Source organism: Muscardinus avellanarius (assembly GCF_963383645.1).
Source record: "Muscardinus avellanarius genome assembly, chromosome: 7".
Taxonomy (NCBI): domain Eukaryota; kingdom Metazoa; phylum Chordata; class Mammalia; order Rodentia; family Gliridae; genus Muscardinus; species Muscardinus avellanarius.
Window position 1 is genome coordinate 10385531 of NC_137793.1, and position 23804 is coordinate 10409334.

General features: G+C 45.7%; 2 protein-coding genes across 2 annotated transcripts; both read left to right on the forward strand.

Moving 5' to 3' along the window:
• Positions 1 to 3583: 3583 nt before the first annotated feature.
• On the forward strand, positions 3584 to 10466 carry THG1L (tRNA-histidine guanylyltransferase 1 like; the record flags this gene model as incomplete). Its single annotated transcript, XM_080698625.1, has 6 exons — positions 3584 to 3774; positions 4418 to 4594; positions 5806 to 5975; positions 7089 to 7177; positions 9012 to 9119; positions 10302 to 10466. 6 exons carry the CDS (start codon positions 3584 to 3586, stop codon positions 10464 to 10466), a joined length of 900 nt encoding a protein of 299 aa, XP_080554751.1.
• Positions 10467 to 13728: 3262 nt separating this feature from the next.
• On the forward strand, positions 13729 to 21666 carry LSM11 (LSM11, U7 small nuclear RNA associated; the record flags this gene model as incomplete). The annotated part of the gene is made up of 4 exons (XM_080699371.1): positions 13729 to 14146; positions 19170 to 19309; positions 20733 to 20816; positions 21256 to 21666. The coding sequence occupies 4 exons, from the start codon at positions 13729 to 13731 to the stop codon at positions 21664 to 21666; spliced, it is 1053 nt and encodes a 350-aa protein (XP_080555497.1).
• Between the last annotated feature and the right edge of the window lie 2138 nt (positions 21667 to 23804).

A 23804-nucleotide genomic window follows, 5' to 3' on the forward strand; every position in this document is an offset into this window, starting at 1 on the left:
CGTGCGCCGCCATGCCTGGCCACTGATATTTATAAAATCCTGATGTTCGAGGGCCAGCTTTCTGCATTTTAGAATGTGCTAACCCACATTCTTTTGTAAAGAGCTCCCCCTCATCAACTGGGGTTGAACTTCAGTTCCACAAGCAAAGGCAAGGAAAATGCCTGATTCTTTCCCTTTCATAGTGTATCTGTCAGCATTCTTGCAGATATAATCTAAGATTGACCATGTAACTTAAAGGAAAGAAGATTTATTATGGTTTCAGGTTCAGGCCATGTGAGGACGGGGACCACAGATCTCAGGGCACGGCGGCAGGAAGTAGGGAGAGAAAGAGCATGTGGGCTGCGCTCCTCACATCATGGAGGTCGGAAGCAAGAGAGAGAGAGAAAGAGGGGAGAGTGAGAGCACATACTTGCAAGGGAGGAGGAGCCATATGCAGCCCCCAAGGCTGCACCCCCTGGGACCACTTCCCCAGCCACACCTCACCAGCCCACCTGGCACCACTCAGGTAAATCCACTGCAACGGCTTTCTCTGCTTCTGGAATAACCACCCTCATGGTTCAATTATATCAACTTTGAATATGAATTATGGGCCCTTTAGGGGACATTTCATATCTAACTATAACAATAACCAATTCTTAGAATGAGAAGTTAATGTAATAAGCATCTCCAATTGTAGCAAATGAGCTTTTGTATACTACTAAGGACTTCTGGATTTTTATTTATTCAATGTATTATCATTGATTGCATCTATTTTTATTTATGCTCAAATCTCAAATTTGGCCAGTAGGAGTCCTTTCAAAATAGTTCACTTTTTTTTTTTCTGGTGACAGAGATGGAATGGAGGCCCCTCATACATGTTAGGCAAGCACCCTACCTCTGAGCTACAGCCCCAGCCTTTTCTTTCTCTCTCTCTCTCTCTCTCTCTCTCTCTCTCTCTCTCTCTCTCTCTCTCTTTTTTTTTTTTTTTTTTTTTTTGCAGATCTGGAGATGGAACCCAGAGGCACATGACCTCTGAGCCACACACCCTGCCCTATTTTTTCTTCATTTTGAAACAGGGCCTCACTAAGTAGCTGAGGCTGTCCATGAACCGCGATCCTCGGATCTCAGCCTCCTCAGTGCTGGGATTATAAGCGTGCGCCACCATACCCGGCTACCCCAGCCCTTTTAAAAAATTTTATTTTTATGTATGATTGCAATGCACCAATAAAACAATTTTAAAATTTTAAACTGGATCTCACTAAACTGCCTAGGATAGCTTCAAACTGTCATCCTCCTGCCTCAGCCTCGTAACAGAGATTATAGGCCTGTGCCACAGCCTGGCTTTTTTTTTTTTTTTTTTTTTTTTTTTGGTGGTACTGGGTTCCTGGGGACCCTTCTACCTCCGGGCTACACTCCCAGACCTATTTTTTTATTTATACTTTTTTTTTTTTAAACAGGGGCTCTTTAAGCCAGCATGGCTGGCTTTGAACCTGAGGGATCCTCCTGTCTCCACCTCCCAAGCACGGATTACAAGCATGCGCCACCACGCCCGGCCTGGTTTATCTTTTTTTACATGCTTTTTATTCTTTGAGCATTTTCTTCCTTTCTGGGACATAATGTCCCTGGTTTGAATTTTCTGTGACACTTAAAACAAGCCATTTCTCCATGGAGTTTTTTTTCCTAAGGGAGAGGAATCTTTAGAAATAAAAAATTGGATGTTTATTGCATCTGAGGTGTCGTTTCAGCTCTGCCCAATGAACAGAGCTTAGAAATATGTTTTTTAAAACCTCAAATTTATAATAAAAAGTTTTAAGTTTACCTAATGGTCATTTGCAGTTTTGTGGGCCTATAGTTCCAGCTACAATGGAGACTGAGTGAGGAGGACTGCTTGAGCCAGAAGTTCAAGGCCAGCCTGGGAACCTGTCTTTAAAAAAAAAAAAAAAATATATATATATATATATATATATATATATATATATATATATGTGTGTGTGTGTGTGTGTGTGTGTGTGTGTATGTATATATATGTATATATATATGTATATATGATCAGTTCATGAATATAAGGTTACTAGAGAAGGTAGGATTTTTAAATTTGTATGTTTGTGTGGCACTGGGGATTGAATTTAACAGCATTCTACCTCCAAACTATACCTCCAGCTTTTTTAGTTTTTGTTTTTAAACAGGGTTTCCCTAGGTACTGACAGTCTAAATTGCTATGGCTGATCTTGAACCTGCAATCCTCTAGTCTCAGCTTCTGGAGCACTGAGATTACAGGTGTTTACCACCATGCCCGGTAAGGAGGTCAGACTGTCTCCTGGTCTTGGAGACAAGTTGTGGAAGCTTGGAGAGAAGTTGTGGAAGTAAAAAAGTAACAAATAATCATTTACAGAAAACATCAATTTTTTACAGAAAACTGATGTTTTCTGTAAATGAAAAAAAAAAGGAAAGATAGTATGTCATGGAATTATGGCTTGTCCTGCCTCTATCCCATATTCAACCTATGAACTTAAATTACTTTTTGTCTTTGGTACTTATATTTCTTAAAGTGAAAGTACCAGCCAGGTGTGGTGGCGCACGCTTGTAATCCCAGAATTTGGGAGACTGAGACCAGAGGACTGCGATTCGCAGACAGCCTCAGCTACTGAGCGAGGCCCTTTGCAACTCAGTGAAACCTTGTTTCAAAAATAAAGACTAAAAAATAGGGCTGGGGGTGTGGCTCGGAGGTAGAATGCCACTGGCTTCCATTGCCAGTAACACACACACACACACAAAAAGTACCAATTCCTTCCCTGCTTCCTTCTGAACTTGTGTGCATCAAAGGAGATGACAGCTACTACTTGTGGTATTAATATGGAGATATATACACATACCCACATTGATACAGATTTATCAATCTTCTGGATAGATATACCAGAAACTGATAGCAATAAATGCTTTAATTGTGTCAAGTTACGAGTCAGTGAGAGATACTTTTCACTACCTGTTTATATTGTTTGAATATTTTCATTGAGAATGAGAAAAATACAATGTAAATAGGTAATGAACTTGAGCTTTATAATGAATGAAAGTAGCACACCAATATGAGTTATATTGTTATGTGGAAACGAGATAGTAAATATTGGTGTAGAAGTTGAGTTAAATCATCACACCCATATGTTGCAATACTGTCTATTTTTTCTTTTTAGAATTACCAGGCTCTACGAAAAAACAAAATTGCATAGGTGATGGATTTAAATTTGATGTGTTCCTTTTTTAAACAAACTTAGACACACAGAGACAGACTGGAACCATCTACATGCTTTGATGGGGGTAGGAACTATACAGTATTAATTTGATGTATGCCAAATAAGTGCTAATTTGAAAGAGGAAAAAAATACACATTCAAACTTGGTCGGAGATGAAGATTTTAAAACTTCGGGAGGCTGATTTATCCCAGGACTGGAGTAGAAAGGCGAGAGTAAGAACGAGGAGAGTAACCCTCGCTCCTTAAATTAAGCGGGAGGAGAGGCGAGAGAGCCGCCGACCTCCGCGGGCTAGAGCGGCCTCGCAGAGACGCGGACTTCCGGGGCGGGGCCAGCCGGCCGCTCCTTCCGCGGGGAGCATGTGGGCAGCCTGCGCCCGGAAGGTGCGCGTTTGCTTGGCCGCCACTTACGTCCCTTTGAGACGGTTCCTGAGACTGGGGGCGGCCATGGCCAAAAGCAAGTTTGAGTACGTGCGGGACTTCGAGGCCGACGACACCTGCCTGCCTCACTGCTGGGTGGTCGTGCGACTGGACGGCAGGAATTTCCATCGGTGAGCCAGCGCGGCTCCGGCCGCACTGGGCGCCGCGCTTCCGGGGAGTCCACACCCCCTGCCGTGGTTACCGGGGTAACGCGGGAGCCAATGAGCGCTCAGTATTGAGCGTCCCCTTGCGTGCGGGCTAAGGCGCGCTCCTGTAAATCCTGTACTTGGAAGGCTGAGACAGGAGGATCTTAAGGTCGAGGTCAGTCTCAGCAAGTAGTGAGACTGTCATCAACCTAATGAGAACCTGTTAAAAAATAAAAATAGGGCTGTGAGTGTAGTTTGGAGGTAGGGTGCCCCTCTCCACCCCCACTCCCCCAAAAAAAGAAAAAAGGGAGAAAGGAAGTAAAAATGGAAGTTTGATTTTTTAAGAAGGGCCACTTTATTGATAATCGTTATAATTAACATTTCTTGAGCATTTAATAGGAGCTAGGTATAATTACATTTTATTAGAACAACTGAATGAGGTAAGTACTTTTCCCTTTTCTCTACTGGTCAGAGCAAGGGGAAAAAAAGTTCTTAAGGAAATAGACCCGATTGTACCTCCTAGTGCTGCTACAGTATCTTCCTTACGAACTCACTCTGTGGTCCATGTTGTTAGTGACAAAGCCTCTTCCATCCACATCCTTTCCCCGCTTTTCTTTCTTCTGCGAAGGTTTGCTGAAAAGCACAACTTTGCAAAGCCTAATGACAGCCGTGCCCTCCACTTGATGACCAAGTGTGCCCAGACCGTAATGGAGGAACTGGAGGATATCGTGATTGCGTATGGACAGAGTGACGAATACAGCTTTGTGTTCAAGCGGAGAAGCAAGTGGTTTAAGAGAAGAGCCAGGTATCCATGGACTCCCTCCTTTCTACAGAACACTTCCTACTTGCACTTGCTTTTCTGTTTATCTTGTCTCATCAACTACAGATGGTCTCTGGGGAGCAACTGCAGAGTAAATGTATATTTTCCATGTAGACTGTCAATCTTCCGCATGATATCTGAGCACTCTGCTATCTTATTCTCCCCCCCCCCCATGCCCCATCATCTTAGCTTCCAGACTGGCTTAGCATTGGACAGTTAGACAAACTTTTAAAAATGTAACATTAAAGCTGGGTGTGGTAGTGCATGCTTGTAATCCCAGCATTTGGGAGGTTGAAATAGAAGGATCACCATTCGCAGCCAGCCTCAGCTACTTAGTGAGGCTCTTTACAACTCAGTGAGACCCTGTTTCAAAATAAAGAATAAAAAAAAAATTAGGGCTGGGGATGTAGCTCAGAGGTACAATGCCTCTGGGTTCCATCCCGAGTACCCCCCCCCACCAAAAAAAAGCAGTATTAATGATTCACAGGTTGGCTATAGCCAGTGTCGAAGTCTACATGCATGGAAGTATTATTTAAACCTTTAATTAAGAAAGAGCATAGTACAAAATAGAAATATATGCTATTTAATATGACAATTATTTTGAAACTCTCAAAGGAAACCAGTCATATAATGGTATGTTTTTAAAGCAATGGCTTCCTTTGGTCCAAGACTAAAAATGATATAAAAGACAAAAAACCTCTTGAACCATAAATTTAAATCATATGTGATGGGAAAATATGATATTAATGAATAACAGGGCTGGAAAGAGAGGCACGTTTCATTTAAAATATATAATTGGAGCTGGGCATGGTGGCGCATGCTTGTAATCCCAGCATTTGGGAGGCTGAGACAAAAGGATCACGGTTTGTGGACAGCATCAGCTACTACTTAGTGAGGCCCTCTGCAACTCAGTGAGACCCTGTTTCAAAATAAAGAATTTTTTTTTAATAAAAAATAGGGCTGGGGGTTTCGCTCGGAGGTAAAATGCCCCTGGGTTCCATCCCAAGTATTGAAAAAAATGTTTTTTAAATATATAATTGGAATATTCATTTTTTTTCCAAATGTGTTTTATCTCTCGGCTCACTAAGAACTTTGTGTAATCTCTCTGTAGCACCCACAGGCCCTATCATGGTGTTGAACTAATATCATACATTTTCTCTTTTCTGGCTCCACCCAATGTTCCTCACATTTGTAAGCAAGTTCATGACTCACGTGACCTCCCAGTTCGCCTCCAGCTTTGTGTTTTATTGGCGAGATTACTTTGAGGACCAGCCCCTTCTGTATCCCCCAGGCTTTGATGGAAGAGTGGTGTTGTATCCTAGCAACCAGACTTTAAAGGACTACCTCAGCTGGCGGCAAGCAGATTGTAAGTGGCACCATAAACACGTTCCATCAGCAATTCCATTTACTAAAGGCATCAGTCTAATACAGTTGTGACTCACATGGATTTAGTGTGGAATGCAGTACTTAAAGCTTTTTTTTAAATTAGTCAGAAATATTTGAATAATTAGGAGATTTCCTATCCAAATTCTATCTCTGGGTTTTCTGGGGTGAGGTGGGGTGGGGTGGGATGGGATGTGTGTGTGTGTGTGTGTGTGTGTGTGTGTTAGTGGAGATGGAACCCAGGAGTATTCTACCTCCAAGCCAGCATTATTTTCTCTCTCTCTCTTTTTTTTTATTTTTTTGTTTTGGTGGTACTGGGGTTCCTGGAAACCGTTCTACCTTGGGCTACACTCCCAGACCCATATATATATATATATATATATATATATATATATATATTTTTTTTTTTTTTTTTTTTTAATTTGGAAACAGGGTCTCTTAAGCCAGCACGGCTAGCTTCGAACCTGCGCAGTCCTCCTATCTCTGCCTCCCAAGCTTGGGGATTACAAGCATGCGCCACCACGCCTGGCTGTTTTTTTGTTTTAATCAAAAGATGTGCCAGTACTGTATTCCCACTTCGTGTTGGATAGAGCCTGCACGGTGCAGCTTTGCACACTCAAGGCAGCGTGCCCCACAGTCTCCACCAGTCCTGTTGTCCCCTGTGCCGCCCACCGCTTTGCCATATTCATTCTTACCAGCCGCCGTGGCCATTGGAGTTGTGACCCCTGCTTTACATGGTCGGGGTGATGTTTATGGAGCTTTTACTCATTTGGTATATTTTGCTTTTGTCAGAAGAACTGGAAAAGAGATTGGAAAAATGTAAATCAAGTAACTTTGAAAGTATTCTAAGATTAAGATGTAAGTTGACAGATTTGTGTAAGGCTTAATTGAGAAAGACCACATAAAACTACCGTCAGGAAAGAGGATTCTACCCTTCCCCTCTTTATGCCTTGGGTAGGACTCCGGGCAAGTCATTAAGTGCCTCTCGGCTCTCTTTAAAGAAGAGACAGGTGGGCCTCTAGTTGTCCTTGAAGTATGATACTAAGCATGGATTTCGTACATGTCACTAAACATCACCATTTTGTTCCCCTACCAGGTCACATCAATAATCTTTATAATACGGTGTTCTGGGCACTTATTCAACAGTCTGGACTAACACCGGTACAAGCCCAAGAGAGGTTACAGGTACAGAACTCTTACTGCAGTCATACTTAGCAGGGACAGTTTCCTGTGGTGTTTCCCATAACATTTTTCTACTGTTCCTGTACGTTCTTCTGCAGCTTCCACTAGTCCAGAATATAAAAATGGCCATAGTAGCCGCTCTGCTGCATCCTTGCTCTCTAAGGCTGGATGAGTTACTGCTTCTCCAGGAGCCTCCGAGTTCTCAGCTGGCATGGATTCAGTAGTAACTGGCTCTGCCTCTGCACCTGTACACAGCTGGCTGCAGCTGTGCCGTGGCTGTCCTCTTTGGACAGGGCTGGTGTTCTGGTCTGCCAGGCCTCTCCCTCTTTGCCCTCCCTTCCTGGCTGCTGTCATCTTTTCTGTTTGGAACCCAAGAGTCCCAGCTCTGGGCGCCAAATAGCCATACTCAAATCATGTTTCTGTTTAGTTTTACCCTGTTTCTTAGTTCTTTATAAATAAAATGTAGAAAATAATAGTTCTGACCTCATAGGTTTATGGTGAGAATTAAATGTCATAATGCATGGAACACACATAGAAAGTAGGAAGAATATTGTAAATACTTTATAAATACTGGCTCTTCTTATGAGGTAACCGGGTTACTTTATAGGATGACTGACTGAAATGAGGTAATATGTTTTAACAGCTCCTAATATAATGCCTAGGACATTCAAATTATTCAACAAATGTTTGCCAAGAGTTATACACTGTAACAATAGAAATACTCGTTTACTAGTAGGCATATTAAGTAGAAATCCCAGTAGGTATATCGAGTTTAAAAGAAACTAGTTCAATTTTTTTTATTTTTTTAAATTTTTAAATTTTTTTTTTTTTTTTTTTTTTTTTTTTTTGGTGGTAGTGGGGATTTGAACCCGGGGGCATTGTATTCTGAGTTACACCTCTCAGCCTTACTTTATTTTTTATTTTGAAACGAGGTCTCGCTAAATGGCTAAGGCCATGAAGCTACAATCCTCTTGTCTCAGCTCCTAAAGTACTGGAATTACAAACGTGCACTACCACGCCCATCTCTGGTTCAGATTTTGATTCTTCTAGAATAAAGACAACCTTCAAGCTTGGGCAGTTTGTATAACTGTTTTGTTTTTGGTGATGGTGATACTAGGGGTTGAGTCAGGACCTCACACGGGCCAGGCCAGCACTGAGCTACATCACCAGCCTTTTTCTTCCTCTTCCTCTCTGAGCAGGGTCTTGCTAAGTTACCCAGGCTGGCCTTGAACTTGAAATCCTCCTTTCTTAGCCTCCCAGGGAGGTGGAATTACAGGCATGTGCCACGATGCGTCACTGTATAATCTGAATTTCAGTTTTCTGGTTTTTAAAATGGAGATGGGCTAGACGTGGTGGCGTACACTTGTAATCCCAGTACTCAGGAGGCTGAGACAAGAGGATTGCAGGTTCTCAGCCAGCCCCAGCTACTTAGGCCCTCCGCAACTTAGTAAGACCCTGTTTTAAAATAAAAAACAGGGCTGAGGGTGTAGCTGCAAGGTAGAATGCCCCTGGATTCAATTGCCAAAAAAAGGAGCTGATATGATGATCAAATAAGAAAATAAACATAAAGTACCTAATATCTACTAGACACTGAATCACTTATTTCCTTCAACCTCTAATATTATTAATACATCAAACCACTGTTTGGTAAAGAAGAATATCTTAGGAGTATAGGCATCTAAATAAGATTTCAAATTCTCTTCAAGTGGAAATTCATTAAATGTTTGATAAAACTCTTCTATTTCTTGATTTAGTTGCAGAAGTTTAGAATGGATAAGGAGCGTTAAGGGAGAAAAAAGACATTCAAAGCTTTTTGTATCTCTCTGTATTTTCTCAGGGAACTCTTACAGCAGATAAGAATGAGATTTTGTTTTCTGAATTCAACATCAACTACAATAACGAGCCGCTGATGTACAGGAAAGGGACTGTGCTGGTATGGCAGAAGGTAATGCTGTTCTGTTAAAAGAAAAAATGGCAGTCAGGGAAAAGCACCTGTGCCTCGCCCGGCTGTGTCCCGCCTGCCACCTGTCTGCTGATAGGACTCCAGCTGCTTTCTTAAGCTGGATCCTCTGGAAGGAGATGCTGTAGATTATTAGTTTGGCTTCTCAGCTGGCCAGTCAGCTAGTCATGGTCTGGGGTCTCCCATAAGTGGATATATGTGGAGTCACAGAATTTAAAAAATTGTGCGCTTATTTATCTGGGTCATAAGCTCTCCCCAGATCAGATGACCCCTTTTCAAAAGGTTCAGTAAAGATACAAGGATTTTTGCACTGGTGGAACACTTACAAAATACTTTCTTCCACGCTGGATAGTATTAAATGCCCCGTCCATCCCTTGACACCTGTAGTATGAAGCACCAAAGATGCTGTATGTGAGCATTTTGTCCTGTGTTGTATATAAGGGTTTTGTCACTTAGAGATTTCATGAGAGCCTTCATATTCTGTAATGAGTAAGTACGTTCACCCGAGTCCTTAATTCTGCCCGTATTCACTCTAACGGCATTCGGGCATAATTATCTCCCTAAGTTCATTTCCTCCCATGCCAAATAGTTTTTCCTGAAATGCTTTCAGCTACTGAAGGGTACCTTGGGAGCCAGTCATTCTACTGGCAACTCCAGCTCCTTCATTAGTATTTTCAAAACACATTTGTTCTTTGGCACAGACTTGGATACTTCTTAATGCAGCTGAGAGAAGAGAAATAACTTTAATCTATAGTCATTGCTAATGAGAAGCATGAAATCCCCCCTTTGTTCCAGAGAGATCACTTTTCAAAATGTAGTATTAATTTTTAATGTGTGTGTGGCACTGGGGATTGAGCCCAGGGGCATTCAACCTCCAAGGTACACCCCAGCCCACTTTGATTTTTTATTTTTAAACAGGGTCTTGCTAGGTTGCTAACACTGGGCTCAAATCTGCAATCGTCCTGTCTCAGCCTGCCAAGTACTGGGATTATAGGTGTGTACCACCATGCCCGGTTTTAAAATAAAGAAGTTCGTGCATGTTGATCTATCTATTCATATTTCTATCTATATATGTATGTATATCTATGAAAATGAACGTCCTCCAAATCTACCCTTTTCTCCCAAGCCCACTTGTAACAGGGTAACTGCTTTACCTCTTATGCGTAGGTGGATGAAGTGGTAACAAAAGAAGTTAAACTGCCAATAGAAATGGAAGGAAAAAAGATGGCCGTGACCCGGACCAGGAGCAGGCCCGTGCCCCTGCACTGCGATGTCATCGGGGATGCTTTCTGGAAGGAACATCCAGAGATCCTCGATGAAGAAGCCAGCTGACCCTCTGTTCTTGCTCTGGAGTGCTGGACTGTGCAAGACCCTCCCGGTCTCCTGGCCTTCGGTGGCCCTCGTGCTCCTCCCACCAGAGCGCTGCCAGGCGTGACTCGGGATGGGAGGCAACAGAGAAGGAGGGGATGGTTGGGAGTGGTGCATCTTGTCTGCTCAGCAGAACACTTTTTTTTTTTTTTTTTTTGCAATGTTGGAACATGATTTCTTTCTGTTCTTTTTTCCCCCCCAAAATCGTGGTACTATTTTTATAAGGCAAGAAGCCTTGTGGGATGAATCATTTTTAGATTGTGGCATAAGTCTTACAAAAACCTGTCAGCTCTTTTCACCTCCAATAGAAGAGGAGCCCAGACTTCACTCTCACCCACCTGTACTTAACCAGGGAACCCAGTGACTTTGAAAATCTCACCCCTGCCGCCCACGCACCTGCTTTCATCCTGGGCAGACCTGAAGGCAAATGCTTGGCTTAATGCCTGCTTGATGATGCCTCTGGGCTCAGGAATTCCAGGGGAGGCTCGGGGCTTTGTGGCAGTCTCCAGTTGGCATCCTTGGCTGAACAGAGGAGCAGCTGAGGCACTCTTGTGTACACAGTCCATGAGTTGGTTGTATGCAGTTGTCAGTACGGTCACCCTCATTTCCCCAGGGACATAGTTTCCAAAGTCACTTAGCCCTTTTTGTAGGAGGGATCTGTGAGAGATAAATACGTGTATATATGAGAGAAAAGAAACCGTGCGACGGCGAGTGAGGATGGAGAAACACCTATTCCACCTCCTCTAGATGCTTCCGTTTAAAAGTCGCCTTCCTGTTGGAATTCCTGGAGAAGGTTCTCAAGTAGCCTCTTCATAGCCAGAACAATGACATTTGGATTCAAGAGCAGAGAGGGCAACACCCCCACGGGGCCCCAGGTAGCAGGAGGCTGCGGTCTTAATTACTCCACCTGGCATGGCCCGGTGGGGATGGGAAGTTGCCAAGCTGCTGGACTCCGAGGGGGAGGCTAGCACATGGCCTCTCGTCCTTGTCTCATATCTTGGAGGAAAGATTGTTTGGCTCCATTAGGGATTAATTAAGAGACAGCTCATGTTCCAGTGCCTGGTCTTGCAGCTCTGAATTTATAGTCAAGAGGAAAATATATTTTTGAGAGAGCAGCGGATGGTCCCATCCTTCAGTAATTGACACCCCATCTGTTGATGCCAGTTTTTTTCCTTCCTGTTCTCCCCACGCCACAGAAATAAGAGATACATCTCGTGTTTGGCAATTGCTGAAGTCTCTTTGAAGGAAGAAAAAAAAAGTAAAGATATCCACTTCCTTGGCCTACTTGTTTGTTTTTTATACAAATATATGAATCTAACTTTTTGTACGTGTTTGAATTAGCTACGAGACAAGTACTCTAAACACAGAAGAGGTTCACAGACTTCTGGGTGAGAAAAAAAAATAGTTTACTTGGAATGTGCATTTAAAATGCTCCTTTGAGCCGAGCATGGGATATTTGCTGGAATCCCAATACTTGAGAAGCTGAGACAGGAGAATCGCAGCTTTGAAGCCAGCCTCAGCAATTTAGGGAGGCAGGCTCTCAGCAACTTTGTGAGATTTCCAAGTTTAAAAAAAAATCAGACTTGGGTGTGGCTTGGAGATAGAATGCCTTTGGGTTCAATCCCCAGTGCTCCACACACACAAAATTGTACCTTCGAGGGCTTTTTCATTAAAAAAAAAAAAAAAAAAAAAGGCTCAGCGATTTGATTTTTAATGCCAAAGGCTTCAGATGCGAATGGGTCTATACACAGCACTTTGAGCAAACAGGCTTTCAGTATACCCATAGGCTGTGTGAGGGAATGAGCTAATGCAGTCCTCGGTTGCCAGCTTTAATGGTAAGTTGGTAGCATTTCATATTAAGTATGGGCAAGCAGGCACTAAAGTATATTTAAAACCAAACTACCCAGGGAAAATTTGTGCTTTGTGTGAGTCTTCTGAGTTACCATAAAGACTTGTCATCGGATCTGGGTACAGGTACTCATTCATTGCGGGCAGCTGAGTTTTGGTTTGGTTTTGGTTTTAAAGTAGCAAACTGAGCTTACCACCAGTGCCACAAGGAGACCTAGGGGCCATTGCTTGGTGGTTAGCTCCGTGGTGGTACTTACTCATCCCAGTGTGTATTTCAGTTTTATCTGAATTTTCTTCTTGCTCCTAAGGTACACTACAGTATCACTCTCTTAGGCTACCTTTCCAAGTTTTAAACTAAGACATAACCTTAGAGTTGAGCTGATGCTAGTTGAGAGCAGCCTGGAGAATGGCTGCAGTCAGGAGAGTAGTGTCTGTGGCTTAACAGTGATAGGAAACTTCTTGACCCTGCAGGAGAGGGAAACTTGTAATACCAACCGAATGTTTCTCTGATACTACAGAGTAACAAGTACTGATCCTTTCTGCGGGACTCATTTTCTCCAGTTACGCAGCAATGCTTAGGGAATCAGCGATAGAAAGTTTTCTTGGATACTTGGGTCTCTTTAGTCTTATGGCCAATGTCCTTATTCGGGGAGTAAAGGAAATGAGGACTGGGATCCACCTGTCCTTCGCAGTTCCATTGTCTACTTAATACGACCAACGTGTGCTTTTACTGTGCAGCCTATGAGAAAGGTTGTTCCTCTCACATTTCAGATGGGCCAGTAAAACAGAAACTGCTAAATAAGGCTAAATTGAGCCCAGGCACGCCAACCCCACCCTACCCCTCAGCAACACCGGAAAACAAGTTGAGCCTTTGCCCTCTTCCTGCCCTTTACCTCCAGCTAGGAGCCGGCTACAGGAAAGTGAGCAGGGATGCAAAATGCCAACCTTGGGCTCCACCCTGGGCCATCTGGGATATTGTAACACCCAAAGTGCCAACGATATGGGTGGGGAAACAGTGCACTGGTGCAGGCGAAGCACCTGTGGACAGCGTGAACCATTTCAGGGTGCTCTGTGGCTGTGCGGGGGGGGGGGGGGGGGGCGGGCGGTGCTGCCCCCAGGCGGCCGGAGCTGCGCAGTGCGGCTCAGGCGCGGAGCGGTGCTGCCCCCCGGCGGCCGCGGCTGCGTAGTACGGCGCGGAGCGGCGCGGCCCGAGGCAGCCGCGGCTGCGCAGTGCGGCCCGGCCCATCGCGGAGCCGTGCTGCCCCCCGGCGGCCGCGGCTGCGCAGTGCGGGCCCGCGCCGCGGCTGCGCAGTGCCGCCCTCTGGCGGCGCGGCTCCTTCCTCCCTCCCATGGGCCTCGGCTTGCGGGCCTTTCAAACATGGAGGAGCGCGAGCGGGGGGCGAGGTCGGGCCGCGCCGGGAGCCCCGCGCGCGCGTCCAGCCCGCGGCTGGACGTCAGCTCCGACAGCTTCGACCCGCTGCTGGCGCTGTACGCGCCCCGCCTGCCGCCCATCCCCTACCCCAACGCGCCCTGCTTCAACAACCTGGCGGAGTACGAGAGCTTCCTGCGGGGCGCCGGGCGCGGGCGCGGGCGGGCGCGGGGCGCGGGGGCCCCCGCCGGGCCCTCGGGCCGCAGCCGCCGCCGCCCCGACGCCGCCGCCCCCGACCCCGAGCGCATCCAGCGCCTCCGCCGCCTCATGGTGGTCAAGGAGGACGCGGACGCGGCCGGCGGGGCGCCGCGGCGGGGGCCCGGGCGCGGCCGGAGGGCGCCGCGCAACGTGCTCACCAGGATGCCCCGTGAGTCGGGGGCGGGCGGGAGGGGCTCTGCCCGGGGTGTGCGTGCCCCGCGAGGCGGGCCGGGCTGCGCGGGGGAGGGTCGCTGGGGCCCCTGCAGCCGCCCTGCAGCCATGCCCCGGGTGTGACCACGGGGGAGGGCCCGGGAGGGTCTCCTGGGGCCACCGGGGGTCTGCGGGAGCCGCACGGGGGCGTGGTAAGGCTGTGTCAGCCACCCGAAAGGTCTGCCAAGGAATGGGGTCCAGGGAAGTGTCTGCAGGGGCGTGCCGAGCCTACACCCAGGGTCTGCAGGAATGATGGGGTGGGGGGGGGTCTTAAGAGATGGTAGGGTTTGGAAGTATTTTGCTGGGGGCCAGCATGGGTTTGCAGAAGTGACAGGAGGTCTTGGGGACCGCGGAGGTGCCCTGGGGGCACAGAAGTTGGGGAGCGCAGCCCCTGGGAGGCGGTCTCGAGAGTGTGTGGCCAGTGGGGTTGGGGGCCAGATGAAGTGCGGAGGATCTGTTCTGAGAGCGCCGGAGACCCCGGCTCCTAATCCCCGCACAGGACGTGGCAGCTCGTTCTGGGCGCGGTGAGCCAGCCGAGAAGGGCTGCAGAGTCCTGATAGATACTGGTTCGCATTACTCCATCACAGGGGAGGGGATGCAGCAGGCACAGGAATGCCTCTGACAGGCGCTGTTTTATAGGCACTGCCTGGCCGGGTGCAGGACTGTGTCTGTCGGGTTCATATTTCCATATGCACGGGTTATTTTAAGTTCTGAAGGTGTAAATGGTACGGGGGAATTTCTTGGAGCTTCCTAATAGACCTTTAGAGTAAAGCTGCACACAGCAGAGGTTCTAATGTGTGAGTTAAGTCTTGTCTTAATGGAATAAAAACAGCCCAGGGATGTATCTTTTGTCATATGGCAGGCAGTTCTGACATCTGCCCTGTGAACACAATGACCTACTTAGCCATTCAAAGCATCTGTATCCTGATAATTAAGTTGTTACATTATTAAATAACTTCCTTGTGAGTGGAGGGCTGTGCTTGGCAAGAGACTGTTTTGCTTCATTCCTAGAAATTCGTTTATTAAGAGAGAAGCGCCCTGAAAAGCTGTGTGCTGTTCCGGGTATCTTTGCTGGGTAATTTACCATGCTAGACATCTCTGCCTAAGCTAGGATTTATTCTAGCTGGCTTGCCCAGCAGTAACTGCAAAGACAGTGTACATGTTCCTAAAACTAGAGCAGTCTGGGGGGCCTTATTTTATCTGTGTGTTTTGCTACTATTTGGTTGTGGAAATGCACTTCAAGTCTCCAATGGTAACATTTATTTCCATTTGTATCAGTTATTGCTTTACTACCAAGATTGTCTAAGGAAAGAAACGTGTCTACCATGGTGGGTGGTTTTAGCTTTACTTTATCAGTGTGTGCCAGTGTGAGACAGTCTGTCTTTGTCCTCTTTCTGTGATGAAATATATGCCTGGAGTCAAGATCTCAGAGAATGTGCCCTAGTCACTGAGAATTTTAATCTTAGCACTGGAAACAGTTGGGTGTACCATGATAGAGGGGACTGACGTCACAGAGTTGATGACCTTCAGGAAGTGAAGAGAAGCAGGGGGTAAGGATTGGCTTTCTTAGAGTTCTGTAAGAGCTAAGATTTAGGTCTGGAAGGTGGTAAGGATGGGCATGGTTGAGAATTATTTTATTTTTTGGTGGTACTGGGGATGGAACCCTTCTAACTCTGGGCTACACTCCAGACCTATTACACACACACACACACACACACACACACACACACACACACACACATATTAAACAGGGTCTTTTAAGCCAGCAAGGCTGGCTTCTAACCTGCACCATTCTCCTGTCTCCGCCTCCCAAGCACGGGGATTACAAGCGTGCGCTACCACGCCCGGCGAGGAGAATAAATTTTTTAAAAAAATCAGGCCTATGCAGTGTAATTTACATGTAGCAAAACTCAACCTCTTAAAGTGAGTTTTGACAAATGTGTAGTCAGCCTAGGTTCAAACATTGGCTCCTCCAGCTTCCAGCTGTTTTGCACAAGGCAAATAAATTACTTACACTCAAAGGCCTCATTTCCTCACCTGTCGAATGAAAACAGTCACAACATCTACCTGTCCTGGCAAAGAGTCAGTTGTTTAACGCATTTAAAACAGTCATGTTCCCTAGTAAACAGGGAAGTTTTCAATAAACATTCAAGGTCACGGCTATTGTGGGTTGCTGTGATATACTGTCATAATTAAAAGCCCCAAGTCAGATTGCTGTATGTTACATACTTGCCCGTACTGAGGCTTGCTTCGCTGTTCACTGGCCTCGTGACCGTGAACACCCACCCACCACTTAAATGTTTCTGAGCCTGTTTCCTTGGCCATAACTGGGATGAAGTAATAGTCCTGTTAGTAGTAATAGGATTGTTGTGAAGGATAATTGAGAGTGTGTGAAAAGTTACCAGAGGGCCCAGTTCGTGCATAGCCCTGGCACTGCTTAATAATAGCAGCAATGAAAATAATGTTGCGCATGTAAGTTGGGAGAGCTGGGAGGCTGGTCATCTGATGAGGCTCCGGGCTGAATGTGGCATGGAAAGGCACAGGACAGGACAGGTCTTAGTTCTTGAGAATCTGTTGTCTGAATATAGTCATGGTCACAAACAAGGAGAAAGAAGGGGTGGCTAAACTTGACCTGGATTCGGGAAGGTGTAGCCCAAGAGTGGTAGCAGCACAGACGGAACACTTTTTGTATTTTGGAATACTTTTCTTCAAGTCTAAGTCATATGCTCTTTTTCCATATTAAGTTTTAGAAGCCTGGCGCATACTTGGTTGGAATCTGTCCAATAGACGGCTGTGAAAGAAAATGTGCATACTGATTTAGAATGGGGAGCTCAATTTTTTTTTTCTTTACGGTTTGCTCTCATAGTTGGTGCAAGTGTTGTATTTTTGATCCCACAAGGAGAGAAATGCTCTCAGGAATTACACCTCGTTAAATCTTGGGGAGAGGGGATGAAGAAAGAATTACAGAAGTAAGAGCCAAAATACCTGAATTTGCCATTTATTCAATCACAATGGCCCTTTCTCTGTGTTTGAGTGGGGGAGGGGTAAGTATAGTAATATTCCTATTCTTCAAATTAGAAAAAGATTAGTCTTTTCACTATTTGTAGAAACAGGTATGTTTGGAAGGCAGGGGGCAGTGTGTATTTGTAGGCAAAGTGAATCATCGAGACATTGTAATCATTTTCTAAGAGAATGAATTACGGAGACACATTCCTGAAATTAGTCTAGAAATTAGTCTAACCTTGTTTTATCAATGAAGAAACTTGTACTTGGAAGGAAAAAGTTACTCACCAACGTTGCACACTAATTATGATACCCTGAAAGTCGGTAAGACCTGATTTAATCTAGCCTGTGGCACATATACAGATGTACGTAGGTACACACACATGAACACATGTGCACGTACACCCTTATTTATCAAGGGCTCAAAGGATTTTGAAACATTGCTAGAACAGAGATAGATGATAAATGTCAGACCAAGGATTTCCTGTTCCTTCTGCCACTCTGCCTCCTACCATACTTACTGCCAAATTTTCAATCTGACATAAACTCCTACTTCTCATCTGTTAAGTCGTTTTCTTCCAAGTGTATCCTCTTTCATTTATCATGGCCACCATTTACATTCCAACTCATGAATGAGGGATAAAGTAACAGTCAAGAGGAGCCAGCTCAGTGATCCAGACAGAAGCACAGGATTGTCCTCTCTTATGCAACAAAAAACAAAAGATTAAAAAAAAATCTTTACGGTTAATGACAAATACTGTCTAAAGAATTTTGCCTTGCAAATGTTGGGGACAAAAACTGACTGTATGCACCTGTGGGGAGATTCTTTGGGATATTATATATATCCAAGCCAGAATATTGTGAGAACAAAGTTAACATGAGAATTTTAAAACTCCATCCCTGTTCTCAAGCTCTGAGAAGGGCTCCCTCACCATAAAAACTGAAACTTGGATTTGGTGCAGTGGAGCTCACGTGCAATCCCAGTAGCTACTCAGAGGGCCAAGGCAGGAACACTGCAAGTTCATGGCCGGCGTGAACAACTTGGACTCTGTCTGCTGTGTGCATGCATGACATTATCATTGTGATTTGCATTATGATGTGAGACTATAATACACCAACAAAAGTATTAAAAATACTTTAAAAGTAATAGAGATAATCAACTTCAGCTTGGACTTGAGCTCCGCGGTAGGGCACTTGCCTAGCACGCACCAGGCCCTGAGTACAATCCCTAGCACCACACACTGACACTCAAGCGAAAATTTACAGTCCCGTTAGTCAGTCTTCTTTTGAATCGTCATACTGCTTATCCCATGATTTATTAGGGACCTCAGAGGAGCCAGGTGCTGAGCAGGTGCCGTTTGCACCACCAAGTAATGCATACAGGCCGCCCTTGCCCTCCTATGTACAAATGATATGCGTCAGGTCCTAGCCACCGCAGAGACCGTGTGCACGGGGCAGCCCAGATCGGCTCTGTTCCAGAGCGAGGCACGTGCTTACAGGCAGATGTGCTACACTTCATTTCCTTCAAACATGTGAACAAGGTTTTTAGTTCTTGAGAGCCCAAGCTATATGTGTCATTTATGAGAATTATGCTGAAAACGTGGTCCAGAAGCACAGCAATGAGAAGAGTCTAACTTCTGATGTGCACATTAACCTGATGTGTTTTTTGTGCCTGCAAAAGTTTTTAAATGATGGCCCATCGTAGACTCCGGGACATCACAGGTTGAGGGGTGCCCAGGTGGTGGGATGCTTAGGTGCTATCCATGCTATGGCTTACCCATCTTCTGTTGGAATCTGGTTCCACTTCAGTGTGCGCTGGCTCTACTACCCGTGACGTGCTGCTGCTGGTCCTTAAGTTCTGAAAGTGAGTTGTCACTGTGAGTGGTCTCATCCTACAGGCTGTGGCTGGGTGGCCCTGGCTGTTAATTCTGGGAATGCAGGCAAACGTTCTTACCAGTCTGACTTTCTTCTCGTCTCAGTGCACGAAGGCAGCCCCCTGGGTGAACTCCATCGCTGTATCCGGGAGGGGGTGAAGGTGAATGTTCACATCCGCACTTTCAAGGGACTTCGGGGCGTCTGTACAGGCTTCCTTGTTGCGTTTGACAAGTTCTGGAACATGGTAATTAACTTTTCTTAAAGAGGCTGAAGAACCTACTGGAGATTAAGTCTTTTAATTTGTCTAAAGGACCTGAGTAACCTTATTAAGCAAAACCTACAGAATAATTCTCAGAAAAACTTAATCTTTATACACTCTTAGACAACAACAAAAAGTTATTTTTATTGCTTCTTCTTCTTCTTTAAGGCAGTGGGTGCTCTACCAGGACAGGTTTATTCTTCCCTCCTGCCCAGAGGTATATGGCAATGTCTGGGGATTATTTTTGATTGTCACATCTGTGGTAAGGGAGTACTACCGGCATTCCTGGCAGCATCACGGACAGCCTCAGCTACTTAGCAAGGCCCTTCACAACTCAGTCAGACCCTGTTTCAAAAATAAGATAACTAGCTGGGCGTGGTGGCGCACGCCTGTAATCCCCACGCTTGGGAGGCGGAGACAGGAGGATCGCGCTGGTTCGGAGCCAGCCTTGCTGGCTTAAGAGACCCTGTTTCCAAATAAAAAATATAAAATAGGTCTGGGAGTGTAGCCCAGAGGTAGAAGGGCTTCTAGGAACCCCAGTACCACCAAAATAATAATAATAATAATAATAATAATAATAATAATAATAATACTAAAAAATAGTTCTGGGGGTGTAACTCAGAGGTAGAATGCCCCTGGGTTCCATCCTCAGTACCACAAAATAATAATAATAATAATAATGATAATAATAACAACAACAACAACAACAACAATAATGAGGAGGAGGAGGAAGAGGAGAAGAAGAAGAGGAAGAAGAAGAAGGAGAAGAAGAAGACGACAACGACTTTGAGCTTTTATTTGTAGGGTGACTTACATTTTTCAGAGTAAATTTCTGTTGTACAGTCTCATTAGATCCTGACAGTTGTCCTGTGAGGTTGATCTCAGTGATGAGAACTCACAGTAATTCTCCATGTGACCCTGGTTGATCTCTGTCCACTGCTGCCACATATGTGGAAACTGAGAAGCGTGAAAAGGTGGTAGTGTTTGCAGAGTTGTGGCCAACAGCTGCCCTGCATCAGAATCACTTGGGGTTTCTGTCTTAAACAAAAGGTTCTTGGGCTACATCCCATGCCCACTGAATCAGCATCCTTAAGAGAGTAGACCCGGATTTGGATTTTAATAAGCTTCCTAGACATATATACAACTGAAATTTAAGAGCCTCTACCAGGCAGTTACAGAGGCCCTTAGCAGCCATAATAGAAACTCATCTTCTAAAATGGCGGTAGCAGTTTGGAAATCCTGTGCAGGGAATACCAGGAATTACTGTTTTCTTATGCCCAAGATTGAAACACTTGCTAAGTCTAAGTTTATTACAAGTAGATACTATGCTGCCTTTTCCCCCTGAAAGGTATAAAATTAATATTTTAAAATTCTGCCTCCTTTTCCCCCCTCTGGGCTGTTTCTCTAGGCACTTACGGATGTGGATGAGACCTACCGAAAACCTGCCCTAGGCAAAGCGTATGAGCGGGAATCTCCACTGACTCTCACGAGGGTGAGCAGTTCCTCCGACTTTCTGAATACCCAGCCTGCATTTAGGTCAGGAATTAGGTTCACTGAGCCCAGCGGCCAGGACGTGCTAGAGGGAAGCCCTCTTTCTGTAAACCAGGGCCTTCATTAGTCTCTTATCGCCTGCTTCCAGCCAATCTCACATGCATCTGGGCTTCCCATGTTGGAGCAGTAAGTTACCATTGAGAAGACTTAGATCTTTCACCTTTTATCACAGAAACAAGCAGGTGCCTTTTCTCTTAACATACTTATCAATTTATCTGAGTTTGGGCTAGAATCAGAAAAATCATTGCTAGCTTTTTAAAAAGTACAATGCAGGGTGTGCATAGAACATAATTAAGGAGTCTGTCCCCCCTTCCCTTTTTTTTTTAAATGGTTGCTGAAAGTTTAAAGAAGGCTAATATTTATCCCTGCTTTCCTTACAGCTATTTGATCGGCTGAAACTTCAAGATTCCTCCAAGAAAGAAGCTGATTCTAGGTCTGCCGTTGAAGACTCCACTCTCTCCAGATACTCCCAGACATCCACCTGGAAGGTGGCTTCAGTGTGGGGAAGAGGAGACACTGACCGGGGCTCCCGCAGGCGCTCCCGCTCTGTCCCTTCTTCCCTGCAGGCATCTGCGAGGGACGAGTCCAGGTCAGAGCTGTCAGGGAGGACCACACGGACGGAAGAGTCCAGTGCAGGAGGTACCTTTTCTAGGGCCACCACCCTTTCCAGGGGTCAGCCCCGTAAGAAAAAGCGCAAGCCCAAGGTGGATTACCAGCAGGTATTCACTCGACACATAAATCAAATTTTCATTCGAGGAGAGAATGTCCTGCTGGTTCATCTTGCACAGTAACCAGTTCAGCCTCAGTTGGGCTTGTTTTTTTAGAAATAAAGTGCATGAATTACTACTCCGCTATACCTAGTATCCCAGTGACACTCTGAGTTGGAATGCCCCCCTCTGGTCCCGCACACGCAGAAGGCAGAGCGGGCTCGGGCCTCTGGAGGCTGAGCCCGAGGGGAGGACAGGCCTTGGGGCGGCGGGCGTTTGAGTCAGTGCTGAGGCAGAAGCCATGCGCAGGTGCAGGCATCTAGTTAGGTGTCATGGTCTGCTTCTAATGCCCAAGCCAAATACATGCTCTTCCATTTGACTAAGGGGGCACAGGAACGAGGGGCGCTCACTCCCAGAGACCATAGAGGAAAACCGTCTCAAACACCATGGTCTTGTTTCTCAAAGCGGGTGCCCTGAGGACTCAGGAATGTGGTTCTCAGAGCAGGAGTGTAAACTGCCTGGAGCCCTGCACCCGCGTCTAACTGACCGCTGAATTTTGCCCTCCGCCATTCTCTCCTCATCAAGAAATGAAATGATTGAGGAAAGTTCCCACCTCGTGCAGGAGTGAACTTTAGAGGAGTGCTGTGCTCAGAGCAGCCAGCAGTGGACGCTGTTTGAAGCCTGTCCTCACTAGGGAAGGGAATGCAGGACTCCATCCATCTCCCCTGCCAGAGGCACCCTCTGCAAGTGGCACATCAGATGGGACTCTACATGCTTGTGTGGTGGCTTCTTGTCCTTCTCTCTGACTTCTGTGGCATGGCGCTAGTGCATGTACCCTGTGGTATTGCCCTCCGGATGTAGTGTGAACTGTCCTGTCAGCTTTACGGCAAGAGACTGTGCCCTTCCTACCTAGCTTCAAAGAGTTCTTCATGAACTCGTAACACGTCACATGGTTGAGCCCCTTCCAGGTGGGGCTGGCCTTGTGTAGAATATCTTTCAGAATGCTTTGACCATGAAGCAGGGGTAGTGGTTTTATTCCCTCGCGTTCGGCCAAAGAGGTTTTTGCAAAGTCCAGTGGGTGCTGTGTAAATGGACACCGTACTCACAGCCGGGCTGAGTGAGAGGAGCAGTGCAGGACCCACGACTGCTCCTGCTTGAGGCCACTCCTCATCATTATAGTACTACATTCTATCTCAGTCACCAGTGCAGGATAGGCTGCATCTCGCCACAGACTGTTAGGCAGTATTGATGCTTCTGTTTTCTTAGTTTATGTTTATTTTATCTTAGATAACTTATGTTCAAAGTGAAAATAAGAAATAACTGGTTAGTTAAAATGCATGAAAAGGACAATCTCCCCTGCTGTATTTGCTACCTAACTTAGAAAAGCCTCCTGAGAAACAAGGTGAATGAAGTTGAGGGAGCCAGGACGCCTGGTTGTGCTGCCAGCCGGACTTTGGCTTAGCAGACGATGGGCAGATCTAACCCCTCTGTGCCTCAGTTCCCCCATTAGACACCTACCTCACAGGGGCATTGTGACGAAGAATTTAAAGCAGGCCTTGTACAGCCTCTAAACATGTTTAAGTGCCATGAATAATCTGTACAAAATCTATTTCATAGCTCTGTAAGAATTCTACATCTTAGAGCAAGGCAGGTGCTATATAAGAAACGAGTCTTCCTAGGTGTCATATTATGGACGTGTAATCACCAGGAGGCAGAGAGAACTTCAGGAACGGCTGTCCACATCCCGCTCCTTCCGGGGGGACAGTGGAGGTTCTTAGGCACGTGTTCTGTAAGAGGAGAGGGACCTTTCTTGGCTGCTCCCCCCATATCCCAGCCCCCACATTTTTCTGATAATTATCAGAAAGAACCCCTTGAACTTCTCAAGGGGTTTATATGATGGTACCAAAGGGAGAATGAGCATCTAAAAAGGACATATCCCCAAAGAGGAACTTGTGGAAGCTTTTTGTTGTTTTGTTTTCTCGTTGCTTGTTTTTATTTTTAACTGCTTGTCAAAGTATATTCTAGAGCCAGATCAGACACTGTAAAGTTACAGAGGTTCCAGTTTACAAACTCAAGTCAACACTTACCTTTGAAATCGGTCCGTCTAAATCCTCTTCTAACTGGTGTGGTCAAAGCCCTTTATTTCCCAAGTCGGTAGCTGTCTTGTTTCGTCACCGGGCAGCGCTGCGGACTCTCCCGGCCAGTCCGTTTCCTCCGTCTCG